At 47.3% G+C, this 17287-nt stretch overlaps 2 protein-coding genes and 1 long non-coding RNA gene across 8 annotated transcripts; 1 reads left to right on the top strand and 2 right to left on the bottom strand.

The window, feature by feature from the left end:
* Positions 1 to 420: 420 nt before the first annotated feature.
* Positions 421 to 3546, bottom strand: vamp1a (vesicle associated membrane protein 1a). The gene is made up of 5 exons (XM_086062804.1): positions 3493 to 3546; positions 2943 to 3063; positions 2696 to 2854; positions 1695 to 1746; positions 421 to 750 (listed from the first exon to the last, which is right to left on the bottom strand). Coding segments are annotated over exons 1-5 (351 nt in total). The 5' UTR covers positions 3495 to 3546; the 3' UTR covers positions 421 to 733.
* Positions 3547 to 5862: 2316 nt separating this feature from the next.
* Positions 5863 to 17240, top strand: LOC147157351 (uncharacterized). 6 transcript variants are annotated; one of them, XM_086062369.1, is made up of 10 exons: positions 5863 to 6075; positions 9393 to 9430; positions 9546 to 9581; positions 10238 to 10343; positions 11029 to 11394; positions 13167 to 13322; positions 14110 to 14303; positions 15024 to 15146; positions 15217 to 15348; positions 15411 to 17240. In XM_086062369.1, the coding sequence occupies exons 1-10, from the start codon at positions 6048 to 6050 to the stop codon at positions 15597 to 15599; spliced, it is 1368 nt and encodes a 455-aa protein (XP_085918495.1). In that variant the 5' UTR covers positions 5863 to 6047; the 3' UTR covers positions 15600 to 17240. The 6 variants fall into 6 exon arrangements, with proteins under 6 accessions (XP_085918495.1, XP_085918490.1, XP_085918492.1 ...); XM_086062364.1 differs by having other exon boundaries at positions 5886 to 6075; positions 10238 to 10334; XM_086062366.1 differs by lacking the exon at positions 9546 to 9581 and having other exon boundaries at positions 5886 to 6075; positions 10238 to 10334.
* LOC147157352 (uncharacterized) lies at positions 8551 to 11428 on the bottom strand. Its single transcript, XR_015091163.1, has 3 exons — positions 11024 to 11428; positions 10749 to 10870; positions 8551 to 8813 (listed from the first exon to the last, which is right to left on the bottom strand). It is a non-coding gene; the product is annotated as an uncharacterized LOC147157352 (long non-coding RNA).
* Positions 17241 to 17287: the final 47 nt, after the last annotated feature.

The raw sequence follows: 17287 nt of genomic DNA, 5'->3' as shown, positions 1-17287 counted from the left end.
AACAGCGCTTTACCGCCACCATCTGGACTGGAGTGGCAATGGAGTGAAAGTGCAGGGATACTCGAAAACAGCGATTACGCTGTTTGTACAAATTCAATTTCTTTGAGGGAATGAACTCCTGTTTTTTTGTATCAAGCCTTGCTAGCTGTTCTCCTTGAGAAATGACAGTGGCACGGTTGTGACTAAACAAGTGCATTAAAAAAATGTTTTAAAACAATGTTATCAGTAGCTAAGATGAGCTGAGCTAACACAGCAGCTCTGCTTACCTTTTGGCTTTGACAGATTTAGGCTTTGAAACAGGTTCAGGTTGGCTGAGGAACAAGACGTGGAGAGGGCGATTATGTTAATTAGCCCCACTGTGATGTCACAATTTGGCCCAAATCAGATGGGCTTGCTCCCTTTCAGAAATAGGCAGATGACTCAAGATTAACTTGGTTGTTTAATTTTGGGCAGGCACCCCACAAATACACAAACATCAAAAAGTCAATTTTCCATCATATCCGTACAAATGTGTTGTTTCTTTAGGGAGGGCACACACAAACATTGAGGTCACGCGGTTAGCACAAAGTCTTACAATCACAAATTTGCAGCTGGAGTATTTCCACATCAGCACGCCTCCTTGGCCAAATGTTACCCATCAGCCATTGCCTCACGCACGGGGGTAGTTTGCGAGGAAGACGTCGGTGAAGGGCAAGTGAGCGGGACGCCGAGGAGGGCTCAGGGTTCGGGTGGGTCAGTAGAAGAAGTACACTGAGGACGCAGAGTACAAAGTGCAAAAAGTCATTAGTCAGTCTCACGTCACAATTGGGACCTCGTCACAATCAGTGTTGCCACAATGACCTTGAAAAAGGTACTCAGTTACTTCACAAATTACTTGACTTTAACATTAAATTAGTTAAGTTGCTAATGACTTCATTTTAAAAGTAACAAGTTACTTTATTAGTTACATTCAACAGGTGCCCACAAATGAGTCGCAAAGGCTGCAGACCGCAGTTGGAGGCGTGGCTCAACATGGATTTAAACATTAGACCCCCCCTGATTTTTCTTTTTTTTTAACAAAATGGTTTTAACGGGTTTTTTCAAACAAAATTTGCAAATGTAATGATGCGCCATCTTATAACGTCCCATTTATTTATTTTAAAAACTTTATGGAGCATCAAAAAATGACAAACACTCAAACCTCAGTCATTAAACGGTTTGTCGGAAATGGTCCAAACGGCCATTTTGATGTCCATTCTTTGTGAACGGAGGGTCGTAGACCCACGGAAGCACATCCAACATGTTCAGGGGCCGTGGGAATGGGCGGAGTCGACGTTGATTCTGAGTGTCTACGCTACGGCATTGGGTTCAAAAGTTGTATCCATAAATGTCATCCACGTAGAAATGAGTAGGATGGGTGCAGTACCACGCATCCCCAGCAGATGACGCACTCAGATGGATGGTTGAGGTTAGTATTTTTGGGTTTGAGTTTGTAATGTTTGTTGTTCAATAAAGTGATAAAACAATAAGTGTGCCATCTTCATTAAAGTTGCCAAGGAAACGGTTCAGTAAAAACAAACAAAAACGAAATCACTTAAGAGGTGGACAATCCGTGTGGGTGGAGACAAACATTTAAGACCACCCCACATTGAGCCACGCCTCCAGGTGCACTCTGCAGCCAGCAAAGCGTGATGTAAATCAAGCGAAAGACTCACAGAAGATGACGCCAAACAAGATGACGCCCACCACCGCCATGATGATCATCATCTGCAACAAATACACAACACGGCGCTCGCACTTCACGATTGTCACAAGGGTGCGACTACATCTCTTCTTTCATGAGAATGTGCTACGTTATGGTTTAACGACAGTAAAGGCAAGTTGAAAAAAGCTGTACAACCCTTGCAATTGCCGATAGATGCCACCAGATGGCGCCGCAGCAAGACTCTGACTGACTTTGGCCTCCACAATCACGTTCATATAAGACGCTTCCAAAATGATTGAAATTAATGATGGTGGCTATTTTTAGATCATGGAACTATTTGACATGATCTCAAAATAACACGTGCAACTCTGTGACATCACATCCAGTTGGGATGATGGGCAGGGGCGGCGAAGGGCGTGCGAGATTAACAAGAGGCGAGAGAGGGGTCCAATGTGTGTGTCTGTGTGTGTTCTTGTGTTATTTGCATCTTGTGTGTTTGTATGTGTGCCGATGCTGGAATCACGTCACAGCTGTCCGCTTAATCCTCACAATAATCCCGAGTGAGATTTCGGACTTCCTGCTCGCTCTCACTCAAGCGCTGATGTGAGCCGCCAGCTCCTGTCCTGATTGGAGGCCTTGACGTGGGGGTGGAGCCTCCACACATGACAGACACGGTCAAAAAGGAAATTTTGCACATTTGACTCCTTTAAGGAAAAAGTACAAAATGACAGATTGAAATATACTTCCCGGCCCGGCGAGCTAGCTAGCAACACATTATCCCTTGTGATAGTGTGGCTGCTTTAGAGTGCCTCATTGTTGGCTACGAGTGCACGTCAGCATGCAGTGTAGGCAGAAGAGCAACGAGATAAAACAAAAAACTTGACGTGACAGCTAACATTTGTGTATCGGAGCTGGCGTGGCTGATTTAGAGTGCCTCGTTGTCTGCCTGTCTGCCATTTTTCTTCTTCTCTTTTTAATTTTTTTTAAACTGTGATTAAAGACGCCACAGACCTTGCAGTTTTTCCACCAGTACTTGTTCTTGAGCTTGGCGGCGCTGCTCTCGAACTGCGAGGCTCCGGCCTGCAGGGCGTCGGCGCGATCGTCCAACTCCGACAACTTCTGATCGCGCTCCAGGACCTTGTCCACGTTCACGCGCATGATGTCCACCACCTGCAACCGCACCCACAACAAAAAAAACAAACATTTGATATCCCGATATGTCTGCAGCCACGCGAACATGCTATGAGACGTCTCTGACCTCGTCCACCTGCGCCTGCGTCTGCTGCAGCCGCCGGTTGCTGGTGAGGTTGGGGGCCGCGGCGGGAGGCCCCCCCTCGGAGTCGGGGGCTCCCGCGGTTGCTGCTGCGTCCGGAGTAGACCTGTGATGGGGTGCAGGACAGGACAGGGGGGAAAGGTCATCTGGAGAGCCAGGTCAAAACGCTCTCGATTGTTTGTATATATTAACGAAGGTATACAATTTGACGCTTGACTTTTTTTTTGTAACCAGCGGGAGACCACATCACGTGACAGTACAATTGCGTTACTTTCGACAGATTACAGTAGAGACGCACAAAAAAAACAAGAAACATTCACACAACAGCACACGCGTCAATAAATATGAGCAGTCCAAAAAAAATTCTCGTGGAACAAAATCTTTCTGTTTGCAAACACCAGACAAAAATTCTGCGCAGTTTGGGACCAATGACGTCACGTTCAACAGGCACGCAAGTTAACTTCGAGCGTTTGATTTTTACGCTAAACAACAACAAAACGGATGAAAGAAAATGTTCAATCGATGCTGTACTCACATCTCGGATGTGCGACGATGAGATAATCCAGTCCGGGACAGACCGCGGGGGAGGGAGGGAGGGACGGGGGGAGACCGGCGGAGGCGGGAATTGAAAGACAAACGCCAGATGGGAGGAGGAAATGACGCGCATGCGCACATGCACAGCACCGCCGCAATAAAATCCAAATTGATACATTTAAAAAAAAATGTTTAATAACGTATTTTCTTATTAAATAGTATTTTAATCACGTGACACCCAATTTTTTTTTTTATATTTCCCATTTAGTTGCTGCTGTACGTTTTACTCTGCCGCCACCTGCTGCCTTATATCTGATATTACATGAAAACATAGCCACTTTTGTTTTTCTACTTTTCTTACATTTACTACATTAGATTTTCAGAAAGTCATTTGATTATGACTTTTTTTAACTATCATATTTTAGATTTCCCCCTGAAAACTTCATTTGTATAAAGATGAAAGATTAGCTCTCATTTGAAACCTGAACATTCGGAAAGTATGCACATTCGTTTTTTTAACTGAATTTTGTAACCATGGTTACGAAATCGGGACCCGACCTGCAAAGTCAAACCTTCATTGAAACCCCACCTTAAAACCTTAACCTTCATTGAAACCCGAACTACTTTCAAACCTGAGGTCACATCTTCTGAAAAAAGATTTTTTTAACTCTTCTGTAAAACATGTGAGTCGACTTGCAAAATCAAACCCAACCGGAAAACCTTAACCCCGTTTTGAAACCCTAATCACGTTAGAACCTAAGGTCACACACTCCAACAGTTTAATTTTTTTTTAAACTCAATTTGTAACCACAGTTAAAAAAATAAAAAATACTAGAGCTGAACTAAAAGAAAGAAGAGGCAGAGAAGGTCTCCAAGAAATCTCAAGTAATAGTAGTTGGCATGTTGCAGAGTGAATAAATGCATGTGAATTCTGTCAGATGTTCGGTTTGTGAGTTCAAGTGGCAGAAGTCGTCCAAAAACAGCTACGCTCATTTTTCTTAGCCTGTCTATGGCCTTTTCCATTCTGTTAGCATTAAGCAAGCAACATTTGCACATTTTGGCATTTAAATTCCCAATGTTGAATTGTTTTTGGTTTCATGTGGCGTTGAAAGTCAACTTTGTTGCATAAAAACAGATTGAAGCAAGCACGCTTGGCATCTTTTCTTGCTGAACGATGACAAAGACTTTTCTTTTCATGTCCTCGAAAAGATGTGATGCGATAAACGATTGTTTCTTGACGCTCGCTGGGTGTTCCCCGGCGAGACCGCCGCCACCGCCATCTTTGTCCTCGTTCGTCCTCTGACGAACTCAAGCAGCTGCGCGTACACACGCACGCACACGCGTCTATAAATAGTTTGTGAAAGTCAACTTTGTTGCATAAAAACAGATTGAAGCAAGCACGCTTGGCATCTTTTCTTGCTGAACGATGACAAAGACTTTTCTTTTCATGTCCTCGAAAAGATGTGATGCGATAAACGATTGTTTCTTGACGCTCGCTGGGTGTTCCCCGGCGAGACCGCCGCCACCGCCATCTTTGTCCTCGTTCGTCCTCTGACGAACTCAAGCAGCTGCGCGTACACACGCACGCACACGCGTCTATAAATAGTTTGTGTTCGTCTTTGTATGCGGAAAGGTTTCTCGCTCATCTTCATCCTCGTCTTCACGTCTCGCCGTGAGTCATCTTCCACTTTGGCTTGAGTTGCAGCGCCAACTAGAGGCCAGGCAAGTGCACTGCACGCATTCATCCAGACAGGCACCATTGACACACACACACACAAAAAGTGACTGGCCGCAAATTGACCACATTTGTACTGGTCGCCAGTCAACATGCAAACACATGTAGAGCAAAAAAAAATGAATGGTCACCAGTCAATGTCACAGCACAGCAGCTTAGATGTCACAATTTGGCGGCAAAGCACCACTTTTGTCTAAATGAAGCTCCTCAATTCACTGAAAAGTATTTTATCAAATGGATGCCACAATATGGCGGCAAAGCACCACTTTTGGACCAGCTGGCCAGCCACATAGGAAGGGACTGAGCCCAGACTTGAACGGCAAAGCCCAGAACGGCGAGACGGACATGGAAACCACTAGCGCACCGTGCTGACTCAAATGAAAGCCGTCCAAAATGAAATGTTCAGTCAAAAGTTGATCACGTATCATTTCCAAGTTAATTGAAATCAATTTTCTTCTGGCCACAAGTTGTCGTCGCCATGGTTACCACCAGCACTCGGCTTGATGACGTCACGCGCGCGCGATCAACTTTCGTCATTTTCGTCCACTTGGCAACGAAATTTCATCGCGTTGGTCTTTTTTTGGGGTTGGGGGGGGCGGGGTCGCTTGTACCGCCACGCATGCGCACAGGCACGCGCGTGACGACACAGCGAGGGCGTGGACGCGCTGCGAGGAGAGAGCGGTGCGCGCACGCACGGCGGAGGAGGAAGAAGAAGAATAGGAAGAAGGAGAAGAAGAAGAAGAGGAGCGGCGAGGAAGAGGAGGAGGAGGAGGAAGATGGACGCGATTCCCGCCACGCCACGCGCGCCTCATTAGGGCAACATGGGCTGCATCGGATCCAGGACCATCAGTAAGACTTGACGCGCCAGCATGTGTTGTGACGTCGCGCATGCATGCGCGTGCGTGAGAGGACGCGGGCACAAAGGTGCACAATGTCACGTGATGCCACTTAACTCGCGCTCCGTTTCGGGTCTCATTACATGCGCGCGCGTGAGCATTAACGTAGCAGCGTGTGTCCGCGCGCGCGAATAGACAGGCGTGAAGGAGCGACGTGCGCGTGCGCGAGAGAGAGACCCCCGTTTTGACAGGCAACCTAAGGTCATTGCAAACCCCCCCCCCCCCCCCCCCGCAACTCCTCACTTTCCCGCGTGCGTGTCTCTGACACGTCATCAACTGGAGACACACACGCACGCACACACAAGTAGAGGATGAGTCAGAACGGGGTGCGTGTAAACTCAGGTGTGAGCCTGAACGCAACACAAGGAGGAAACACACACACACACGAGTGTGTTCAGGTGCGATTGTGTGGCTAATGTGACCTTTAAGTGGATTGCAAATCATGTCCTTATAAGGTCAAGTGACATCATCATCATGCGCTCATAAAAAGGACAGAAACTGCTAAATTTGGTCATGTCCATATAAGGCAAGTGAGACGTCACATGGTTCTGTGACATCTTCGCAAGGTGTGCAGGTTCCAATGGAGTTTTTGTTGTGGTCCTTTTCTTCATCATCATCATCATCATCATCATCATCTTTGTGATAATCATCTTCATCATGATCTTCTTCAAAGTCGTGATCTTCATCGTAATCATCATCATCATCATCGTGATAATCATTGCAATCAATCATCATGATCGTCATCATCATCAGCACGTCATCTTTGTCTGATGTGTGACCTTGTGGCGTCATTGAGCTGGCGGGGGGGGGGGGGGGGCTATCAGGGCGGGGCAGGATTTTGGGGCTGTTTGATTCCTTGGAGGTTTTGCTCCTATTTTTGTCTCGCTGTCCTGAAGAGGCGTCCGTCCGTCCGTCCGTCCGTCCGTCCGTCGTCCTCCCACTTCCTCTTTTGCTTCTTCTTGCCCTGCAAGTAAACAAGGCCGTCATCTTCCTCATCATCTTCTTCATCATCTTCCTCATCATCTTCCTCCCTGCCTGAGTGGAGGATGCAGGAGGGCCGACGTCACAAGGCTCCGTAGCCCCGCCCACCACCAGACCCCTCCCCCCCCACGTGGGATAGAATTCCCGCTTCCCGGAGGAAAACCTCCGCTGACTTCCGGGCGACCGGCTGGCGCTAAAAATAGAACAAGACGGAGGTCAACTAGAGGAGGAGGGAAAACGGGACGGGAAAATTGGGGTCAAATCTTGCATCTTGCATCTCGCGTCCTTTCTGGACTTTCCTCCTCATTCCTGTCCCGCGTCTTGCCTAAAGTCTGTATGTCTCGCATCCTGTCCCGCGTCTTGAGTCCCGTCTCAGCCGTTTCGCAATCTGCGCCTTGCCCTGTCGTGCGTCGGGAGTCTCGTCTCAATTCCCGTCTGGGGTCGTGTGATGGTTGAGCGGGGAAGCGTGTTGTAAACAAAATGGTGAAGCCGCGGCAACGTTGTGCCTTTTTGCAGGCAGCCAGACGCATTTTGACAGCTGCCGACGTGCTGATTCGCCGTCAAGTCCACACGTACACTCGCACAAACTCACAGGAGCGAACATGTTTCTCACGCACACGTCATCAGCCTTTCAACGTGTTTTTCAGGCTGCTTCTTCCAGAAGCAACAGTCAACACGTCAGCAGCAAAGTTGCTGACAAAAATGAAGATGAACGTCCAAAATGCTTTCATTTGGGGCGGGAATCTTTGACTGTCTCACGATTCCATTCCGATTTTTGGGTCTGCCATTTGATTCAGAATCGATTTTTGATTCCAAATGATTTCTGCTTCCGTGTAGAGATGTGCAAAGAATCGTCATGATCGACTCCAGTCGGGTTTGCAAGACAGGACAACAAATGGCGATATGAAAATGTCTTCTTTTGTTTTGAAATGTAAGGAAAGTGCTTCTTTCCACAACTGCTACCTTATGCAGCTCGCTATAAATGTTATGGCTTTTACAGTTTTATTATTTATTGTTTTTAACGAACAATGCCTCAAAAGGAGTCCAATGCTGGCATCGCCTTCACCCCGTTCCGTTCCCGCTGGCCGCACAGAGCGGACGATCATAGCAGTGACTTGGTTAGCTTGTTTCCCGAACGTAGCTAACGCTAATCAGCGCGCTACTCGCGTCACTTTTATCCCTCAGCAGAACGGCTATTCGTACAGAAACGCTTGAGGAACGTATACAGAGAAGCGAACACGACTCGCCGGCACGTGCTCTTCCTCCACTGCAAAAAAACAACCACTTTTATTGGCATGACTCGATTGTGACTTTTTCCTTCTGCTCTCTCGTGTGGCTACAAGTTAACAGTGAAACCACACTGCCCCCAAGTGGCCACATTGTGTGCAAAAATAAACAGCGCTGCCATTAAAAGACACATGATTGAAATAAAATCGATTTTGGGACATTTAAAATGGATTCTGAATAATACCAAATGAGAATCGTGATTCTTGCGAGAATCGATTTTTGGCACACCCTACTTTTCATTTCAATTGGCTTGATATTTGCTATATGCTCACCTTTACGCAGCCATTCAAATCTTGCTTTGGTTTTCTTTTGAGACCTCACCTTGTGTGCGTGTGTGTTGAGTAAATGGCCTCCAGCCCCCCCGGAGGTCCGTCATGTCAGATGTAGTCACAGTGAGCGGAGTCGTGACTAACACTGCACCTCCTTCATTAAAAATACCTCATCACGCACGCACACGCACGCACACGCACACACACACACACACACACACACACACACACACACACACACACATTGTTTAGATGTCAAGTTGATTTTGATTTCTTTAGCATGCTATGCTAACACTAAGAGTGGCCTGGTCGGCTTGTGATTGACGGACTTGTTGGGGCAAGCTGGCAGGAAAGTGGGCTGGATGGAACGCGACGCAAATAAGAAATCTGAAAAGTGATTTTCTCTCAGCCGACCGCATCATTTCTCCTCGTCCTTGTATGTTGTCATGAGCGTGCTGCGCTTGCGTGAAGGTGACAGTCAGAGGTGGCAAAACCAGGTCCAGAAAGTAGTAAAAACCCTGCCACAGTTTGGCTTTAGCCTCTGAAGCTTGCTAGCTAGCTTCCTGGCTAGCTAGCATGGTGCTAGTTTACCTGCTAGGGAGCTAGCTAGCTAGCTAGCAAGCATCAGGGGCTAAAGCCAAACTGTGGCAGGGTTTTTACTACTTTCTGGACCTGGTTTTGACAGTTGAAGGTGATGATGTCATTCATCGTCTTGTTTCTTTTGCGTGTGCAGCAGCCGATGCGGTGCCGGTACGGAAAGATGGAGATCAGGTAATTCAGTTGGGTTTTTTTTAAGTCGCATGTCTCTATTTACGGCCGAAGTTTGCATGTCCTTCATCATCTCGCCTCTTTTCCTTCCTTGCTTCCTGGGCCGCCTCCTCGCCAGCATGGCCGTGCCGAGTTTTCCTGGGAAGGAATCAATGTGAGTCTCCTCGTGGGAGCATTTTCACCTCGTCCTCGTCCTCGTCCTCGTCCCAGCAAACAAGTGCGTCGGAGCACTTGTTTGCTGGCGTGCGTTTGTGCGGCTTCTTTGCACAGCTGATGGCCTTCGAGCAAACAAGATGACGCAAACACGCAATTCTTTGTTCAAGCTGAGGGTGGCGCTGTGACCAGGAAGTTCAACCTTAAATGGACGCTCGCTCACCTGGCTGGCAAACTGTCCGTTCTTTGTTTACTTCCATCTGTCTGTCCTCCAAAACGTTTTTACTAAAGTTCTTTTTTTTTTTTTTTTTACTATTTATTATAAACTATTAATATTCACTGGTTTCTGTAGTTCTTCATGAAAGAAGACATTCAGCGTTAAATCAGAATAAGACATTTACAAACATCTGTTTTCACTTGTACCTTTTTCTTAATCACTATACGAATACGAAGTATAAAATAAACACCAATCAGGGAAAAAAAATATTTTGTGATACACTCGAATGCAAAATTGAAATGAATCCGATTAATAGAGTGATTAATGGATTCTAAAAATATTCAATTGTGATGGCACTGATTAGCATGCTAGCTAGTTTTGCTCTGCTTTTCCCTTCAAAGTGTTTTCTTCTTCTTCTTCTTCTTCTTCTTTTTTGTCAGCTGTCGATGGAGGACACCACATCCATCCTGCCGCGCCTGAAGAGCAAGTCGGCGAACTCGTACGGCATCGGCGCCCTGGCTAAGTCGTCTCTGACAGGTGTGTCAGGTGTGTGTCTTGTGCCGGTAACGCCTCCCCCATGTCGCTCGCCTCCGCCCGCTCCTCCTGCGCTCCTTCGTCAACGGGGCTCGAGCACGCTCGTTTCCGACATCCGACAGTGCCCCCCCCCCCACCCCCCCCCGCTTTGGTCACCAGTTTTGAGCGCTATCAAAACTTGACAGAGGAGCAAAAGAAGGAGGAGGCGGAGCTAAGAGACAACATGGCCGCCCCTGTGGGTGCCCCCTCCCCCCCCCAAAAAAAACACCCACCCACACACACACACAGACACACTCCCTCCCTCCATTGGCTGCCGTCAACGACATCATCGTTGACGGCCCAATCAGATCGACTCCCCAAAGGAAAAGCAAGCGTTTGCTTCCTTTGAACCCGAGAAGAACAAGTCGAGCATCTCACGGCGTGTTGGGACGTCTCGTGGTCCCGCTGGTCCGGTTCTTGTGCCGTCTGGCTTCTGTGGTGCAGTGTGGTGTCATGGCCATCGGTGGCGCTCTCGTGCTTACGTTTGATGTTGGCGCTGTCTGCCGGAGTACAAAACTTGTTATTCTTTGAAAACATTCCAACTTTCAGTCTCACATTCTTCAACCATTCAATTCATTCCACAGAATTTCAGTTCAGTTCCAACTTTTCAGCGTTTCCATCCAATCTTTTCCTCTGCATGTGTGATTGCTGACCTCAGGCGTGTCGCGCTCCATGAAGGACAAGGTGACCAAGCCCACGGCCATGGCGCAGGGCCGCGTGGCCCACATGATCGAGTGGCAGAGCTGGGGGAGGCCGTCGGCGGGGCCGGCGGGGGGCGCCGGCCGCGGCAACCTGCAGCGGGAGAAGGAGCGGCGCCTGGAGAACGACGCCTACAGCGACCTGAGCGACGGCGAGAAGGAGGCGCGCTTCGCCGCCGGCATCATGCAGCAGTTCGCCATCTCCGAGGCCACGCTCTTCGGGTGGAGGTCCGTCGAAGACAACCTGGCCGGCGCCGATGACGACTCGCGCCACGGCAGTGTCGCGCGCCTCAGCGACCTCAACCAGGACAGCATCACCAGCACAGGTACGCAACAGCAGACAGTGGCGAATCCAGGTCCACAAGGTCAAAACCCTGCCACAGTTTGGCTTTAGCCCCAGGTGCTAGCTAGCTAGCTAGCTCCCATGGTGCTCGTTTACCAGCTAGGGAGCTAGCTAGGGAGCTAGCTAGCTAGCTCCCTAGCGAGCTCCCATGGTGCTCGTTTACCAGCTAGCTAGCACCCGGGGCTAAAGCCAAACTGTGGCAGGGTTTTGCCCTTGTGGACCTGGATTCGCCACCTCTGACAACAACACACATTTGTGGTTTTGAGGGGTTTTCCTGAAATACTCTAAGATTCCACAAGAGGGCACCAAATAGTAAACAGGAAATGTACTTAGCAATAAACACACGGCAGTTGAGTGACAGCGAACGGTCGCCAGCTCACGTCAAAGTCCATCTGGAACGAAACGTCGGCCTGGGGACGGCCGCGAAGGACGTTTGGAGGACGGCCGCGTCGCCGCGAGCGCCGTTTGTGACGTGCGGACGGACACGCGTGCCACGTCTGGCTCGGCGGCGTCTGGGTGTCACGAACCAACGCCGAATGTCTCCGGCAGACTTTGCGAGGCAAACTGGTCGCGTGATTTGCAATTTCTGCCCAAAGTCAAACATGTCACTTTGGGTTACAAGTTTCGGGTCAGTGACTTTTTGAAAACTTCATCCAGCATGAAGGTCTTTTTTCCTTCTTTTCAAAATGACATTCCTGTGTCATCAGGAAAATGAGACGATTACTTTATAGAAGTAAGTAAGTATATGTATATATATTAGTAACGCTATGATGATCAATCGGCCAACACGATCAAGGGATCCCTGGAAAGAAGTCATGTGATCGGCAGAGGTGGCAAATACAAGTCCAGAAAGTCAAAACCCTGCCACAGTTTGGCTTCAGGTCCTCGTGCTAGCGAGCTACCTAGCTCCCTAGCAGGTGATGAGTTATTAACATTGTTTTTCAGTTTTAATTTATATTTTAGCCGTTTTGGATTTAGTTATAGCAGTATGGCTCAATGAATAGAATTGTATTTTTATCTGTCTCACTCTCAGAAGAAGGGCAACGGGTTTGTACATTCATTCGCTATCTCTAATGGGAGGACCGGTCTCTGCCGGTCGGAAGGGAGTCAGGCTTATTATTATTGTTTTTCTTCTAATCTGATTTATACCCATGGGAACAGATTCTCTTGTATTCACTGAGTTGTAACCAAGTGTACTGTGGGCTGATGGGCGGAGATTTCTATTCTCCCACTTTTGAATAAGTATTGATGCCCCACGTTGGACGAGACACAACAATCTGACCAGAACACGGCTTCAGTGTCGTCAGCCTTTTGTCATCAGAAGCTTCTGATAATTATAATACCTTTGCAAAGGGACTTCTTCACCAGGATCTCACCATTCAGTTAATTGAACACGCAAAGAGTACAATACTTAATATTGTCTACTTTAACACAGGTAAACAAGCACCCGGAAAGCTAGCTAAGGAGCTCGTTAGCTAGCACCCAAAGCCAATCAGTGGCAGGGTTTGTACTTTCTGGACCTGGATTTGCCACCTCTGGTGATTGGTATCAAACAATTAAGACGTCAATGAAGCTAACAAGACTTTAGCATTTTTGCTCAAATGAGGTGATAATGTGCACCCTTGTGTGTGTGTGTGTGTGTGTGTGTGTGTGTGTGTGTGTGTGTGTGTGTGTGTGTGTGTGTGTGTGTGTGTGTGTGTGTGTGTGTGTGTGTGTGTGCGTGTGTGCGTGTGTGCGTGTGTGTGCGTGTCACAGACCAGGTGTTGCATCACTCGTCGGCAGACGTGTGGCCTCACACGTACGTGTCGCAGGGCCTCTACTGTCTGTCCTCGTCCGACGCGTGGGAGCCAATCACCAGTCAGCCTTCGGGCATGCCCTCGCCAGCCGCGGGCTCCTACATCATGGCGGCAGGTGGGATGAGTCAGCGTTAATGAACCTAGAACATAAACAACAGGCCAGGAAGGAAGACGACAGACTTGGATTGTTTCTGTGCACAGACGACCATCTCTTACTCGTTCTCAAGCACATTTTGCAGAATTTCCTCTTTTTAGTGGGTTGGTCCTGGCCTATTGCTGCTCTAAAGGGTTTGGGGAAGTACATAGCAACAATGTGGCAACCATCCCAGATATGATAAGACTATGATGCAAAGGTTTTTTTGTCAGTGTGGAAAGTTTGAAAGTTCCAGCCGCTGTCTTGTCAGGTTTCAGTTCCCGTGTTGCAACTGCAGCTTCTCTCCCCAGACGACCCGAACCCGCACCCACTCAGCAAGCCGACGTCGAAACGTCGTCGTTTCGACGTAATGAGCATGCGTAGAAAAAACGTCACATTTGGGTGCAGATTGCAAAATCAGATTAGTGACACATATCAAACGTCCGTGCAAAGTTCGGGTTCAAAACAGGTCATGTGGACGTCCTTTTGGCGCTTTTTATAGACCAAATTGTAGGCCTATAGTCATCATTTAAAATGACTAAAATAATGGTGTGAAATTATGCATGAAAATGCTCAAAAAAAAAATCAAAACATAGCGTAGCAATCCAGTTGATTGTTTTAAAGCCACGTGTGCTTTGCTGCGTGTCCATCGGATCGTCCGGTCCGAGCCCGGTTTCTTTGTCCTCCTCCTCCCACATTGAAAAGGAGAACATAGGATGTCCGTCCGTCCGTCCGTCCGTCCGTCTAAAGTAGCCGTGTGGTTTTCCAGGCAGCGGGGCGGGCATGACGCCGGCGGAGGGCTACGAGTCGACGGTGGGCGGTTTCCTCCAGCAGCAGCAGCAGCAGTTTAGCCTCCAGCAGCACAACCAACTGCAGCAGCTGCAACAGCTGCAACAGCTGCAGCAGCTCCACCAATACCAGCAGCAGCAGCAGCAGCTGCTGCAGTACCAGCAGCAGCAGCAGGTGCCGCCACCGCTTTCAACTTGCTGATTGTTGCTTTTCAGTTTCATTGTGCAGATTAAAAGGGATATTTGACTCATTGAGACATTTTCAGCAGCAAAAAGTGAATATTTTCTTCAGAATTTATTTAATAAAATAATAATAATAGTAATGAAGTTATCATTATTTTTCATGTACAATTAAGATCTTTAAAAACAAAATGTTCAAAAACAAAAACATCACCTGTGCTGCTATATAATTGATTTATTTATTATTATTATTTTTATTTCCTTTACATGTATTTTTTTTAATTAATGTTTTTCCTTTTTTATAGTCACTTCTAGTCATTTTTTAAAAATGTATTTAGTCACTTATTTATTTTGAATTTTGGCAGTTTTGGTCATCCATAGCTAACAACCAATCATGGCTCAGTTTGCTGACCAAAAGTAGAAAGCATGATTAGCCGTGATTGGTCGTTACCCGTAGAGGACCAAAACTGCCAAAATTCTAAATAAATAAGTGACTAAAAACATTTTTTTTTAAAAAGACTAAAAGTGAAAATAAAAATGGAGATAAAAAAATATCATTCAAAAATGTAATAAAAATAAATAAATATAAAGGAAATAAAAATAACAAATAATAATAATAAAGAAAGAAATGATATAGATATACTGTATCTTTATCTATCTTTTGAAAAGTATTCCAATTGACTTGTCTTGTCATGCGTGTCTTGGCCGTGTCCAGTCGTTGCATAGCGCCTCCCAATCCCTCCAGGCCACGCCCAACAGCACCATCCACAGCCTGGGCCCGCCCACGCACCCGCGCCTGGCTGACCTGTGGGGGACGGCGCAGGCCGAGGCGCACCAGGTATCTCGGCCGCCGGGGCCCCGGGTGAAAGGTCGTCAGGCGCGATGGCCTAACGATGCCCGCGTTGCAGGTGGAGATCGTCGGGCAGCTGAGCGGACAGATGACGGAAATGGCGGGCGGCGACGAGATGGACGTCAACATCTTCGGCTATGCTGAGCAGCGCGAGGACGGCGAAGACGAGGAGGAGGAGGAACTCACCAGGGTGAGTCACGTCGGGTGCATTTTTCGGAACAAACGAGCAATTTGTCTCCTTGCGTCCGGCAGGTGGAGGACGTCACCCTGACCTTGGAGCCCAAACCGTGCCCTCTGACCCCGTCCCCGCTGCGGGAGGACACGCCGTCCGCGAGAGGTCCCAGCCCGGGGACGCCGGCCGAGAGGATCCCCTTGGACGTGACGCCGCGTCTCGTCCAGGACGCCGACGACGAGGGCGGCGGCGCGGTCGCCGCCAACTGACACGAGAAAGAAACAACAAATCCTAATCCTAATCCCGATATTATCTCCATATTACCCAAGGAATAACCTGTCCTGCAGGACAGGTGGAATATTATTCAAGCAAAAACATTTTGGGGGACCAAAGACCAGCAGACGGGAAGTTTTGTGATGCAAATGCAACAAGTTGACGTTTGCTTGCAGTCGCATCCCATTTGTGCAACTTCCTGTCCGATGCCGACTTGGCGAACACTTGGAGTGCACCGCCGCAATCTTACGCAACATATCCAAATGCTTTTTTTAATAAAAGTCAACAACGCATACATAAACGCAAACGTGTTGCTGTGAACGATGCATCGTCATCACAACGGAAATCGACATTCTGCTCACTTCATGTCGAAAACGAAGACGTCGCGGCAGGAAAAAGCGTCCCGCTGTGCTCGCCAACATCGCCACAACGCATCCTGTCAAAAGTCGGACCTTCAAAATAAAAGCATGCAGTATAATTATTGAACAGCCACACACGATAAATAAAACTGTCGAGAGCAACTCAAAAAAAAAAAAAAACACCACCGGGATGTTCACTGGCGGCCATTTTGACTGAAGCAACCCCCTTCGCTCTCGGCTGTTTTACTGGATTTTGACAGATTTTGCAATTTACCAAAAGAAAGATGAGAGTCTCTTCTTTCATCAGGAAAAACAAGTATAGTGTTCCCTCGCCTTTACACGTTTGACTTTTCGCAGCCACGCTCGATCACGGATTTTTGGAGTGCAATTTTTTCTACAGTGATGTTCTTATTATTTTATACAATTTATGAAGGTTTGAACATGAAGAATGTTTAAACAAGAGAGACGTGTGTGAAAATGCCAATGCCTCGATGAGAAAAGTGTCTAAACTGTGTGGTGAGGGATTTGAGAGCCTTAAAGCAATTTATAATAAATTGAAATCATAACGCAAACTCACTTGCGGATTTCATTTATTGCGGGTATTTTTGGAACCAAAACTTCCGCGGAAAACGAGGGAACGCTGTACTTGTATCGGTTTCCGTTTTGCAGCAATTAGCATTTGAATACGAAACTGTGGGGAACTTTGTTTCAAAATGGCCCTGGTTGAGCTCTCGAACTCTGCCGCCACCGCTGGCCATTTTGGTAATAACGAACATTGCTTCAACATTTCTCTGCAGTTCAGAGGCTGCGTCAAAGACTTCTGTATGCTCGAGCATGAAAAAAACATCATCAAAAATGAGAAATATACCTTTCGGACCCTGGTCATATTTAAAATAGAACATATTTATACATTTTGGGGAGCAAATGAGTCTTCTTATTCTTCTGTGCTTTTATTCTGAAGGCCTGACTTTTGACAGGAAGATCTTGTTGTTGCCTGGAGTTGTTCATTGTGGAATTCTTTTTGAACGCTTTTGACAAAATGCAACACAACGAAGGCAACAGATTGACACGACTTCCGACGTCAACTGCTGAACTGATTTGGATGTCGTACAATTCACTTTGAGGCGGACTTTCCTTTGCTAGCCTGTCCTTTATAGCCACATGCTAATGCTAGAGATACCTGATGCTAAATTCTTTTCTTTTCTTATAAATCTTTCTTCTTCACATTCACGTTTAATGTCATTGCTCAGTTCGTCGGAATAAAGAAATGCAAAAGTGCGTGCGTGTGCACGCGTCCCGCACAAACAAGTCCAACAGGCTGCATG

The sequence above is a fragment of the Leptonotus elevatus genome, chromosome 19 (assembly GCF_054856555.1).
Source record: "Leptonotus elevatus isolate MCC_2025b chromosome 19, RoL_Lele_1.0, whole genome shotgun sequence".
NCBI lineage: Eukaryota > Metazoa > Chordata > Actinopteri > Syngnathiformes > Syngnathidae > Leptonotus > Leptonotus elevatus.
The sequence above is the reverse complement of the archived record's forward strand: the minus strand, read 5'-3'. Positions and strand labels throughout refer to the sequence as shown.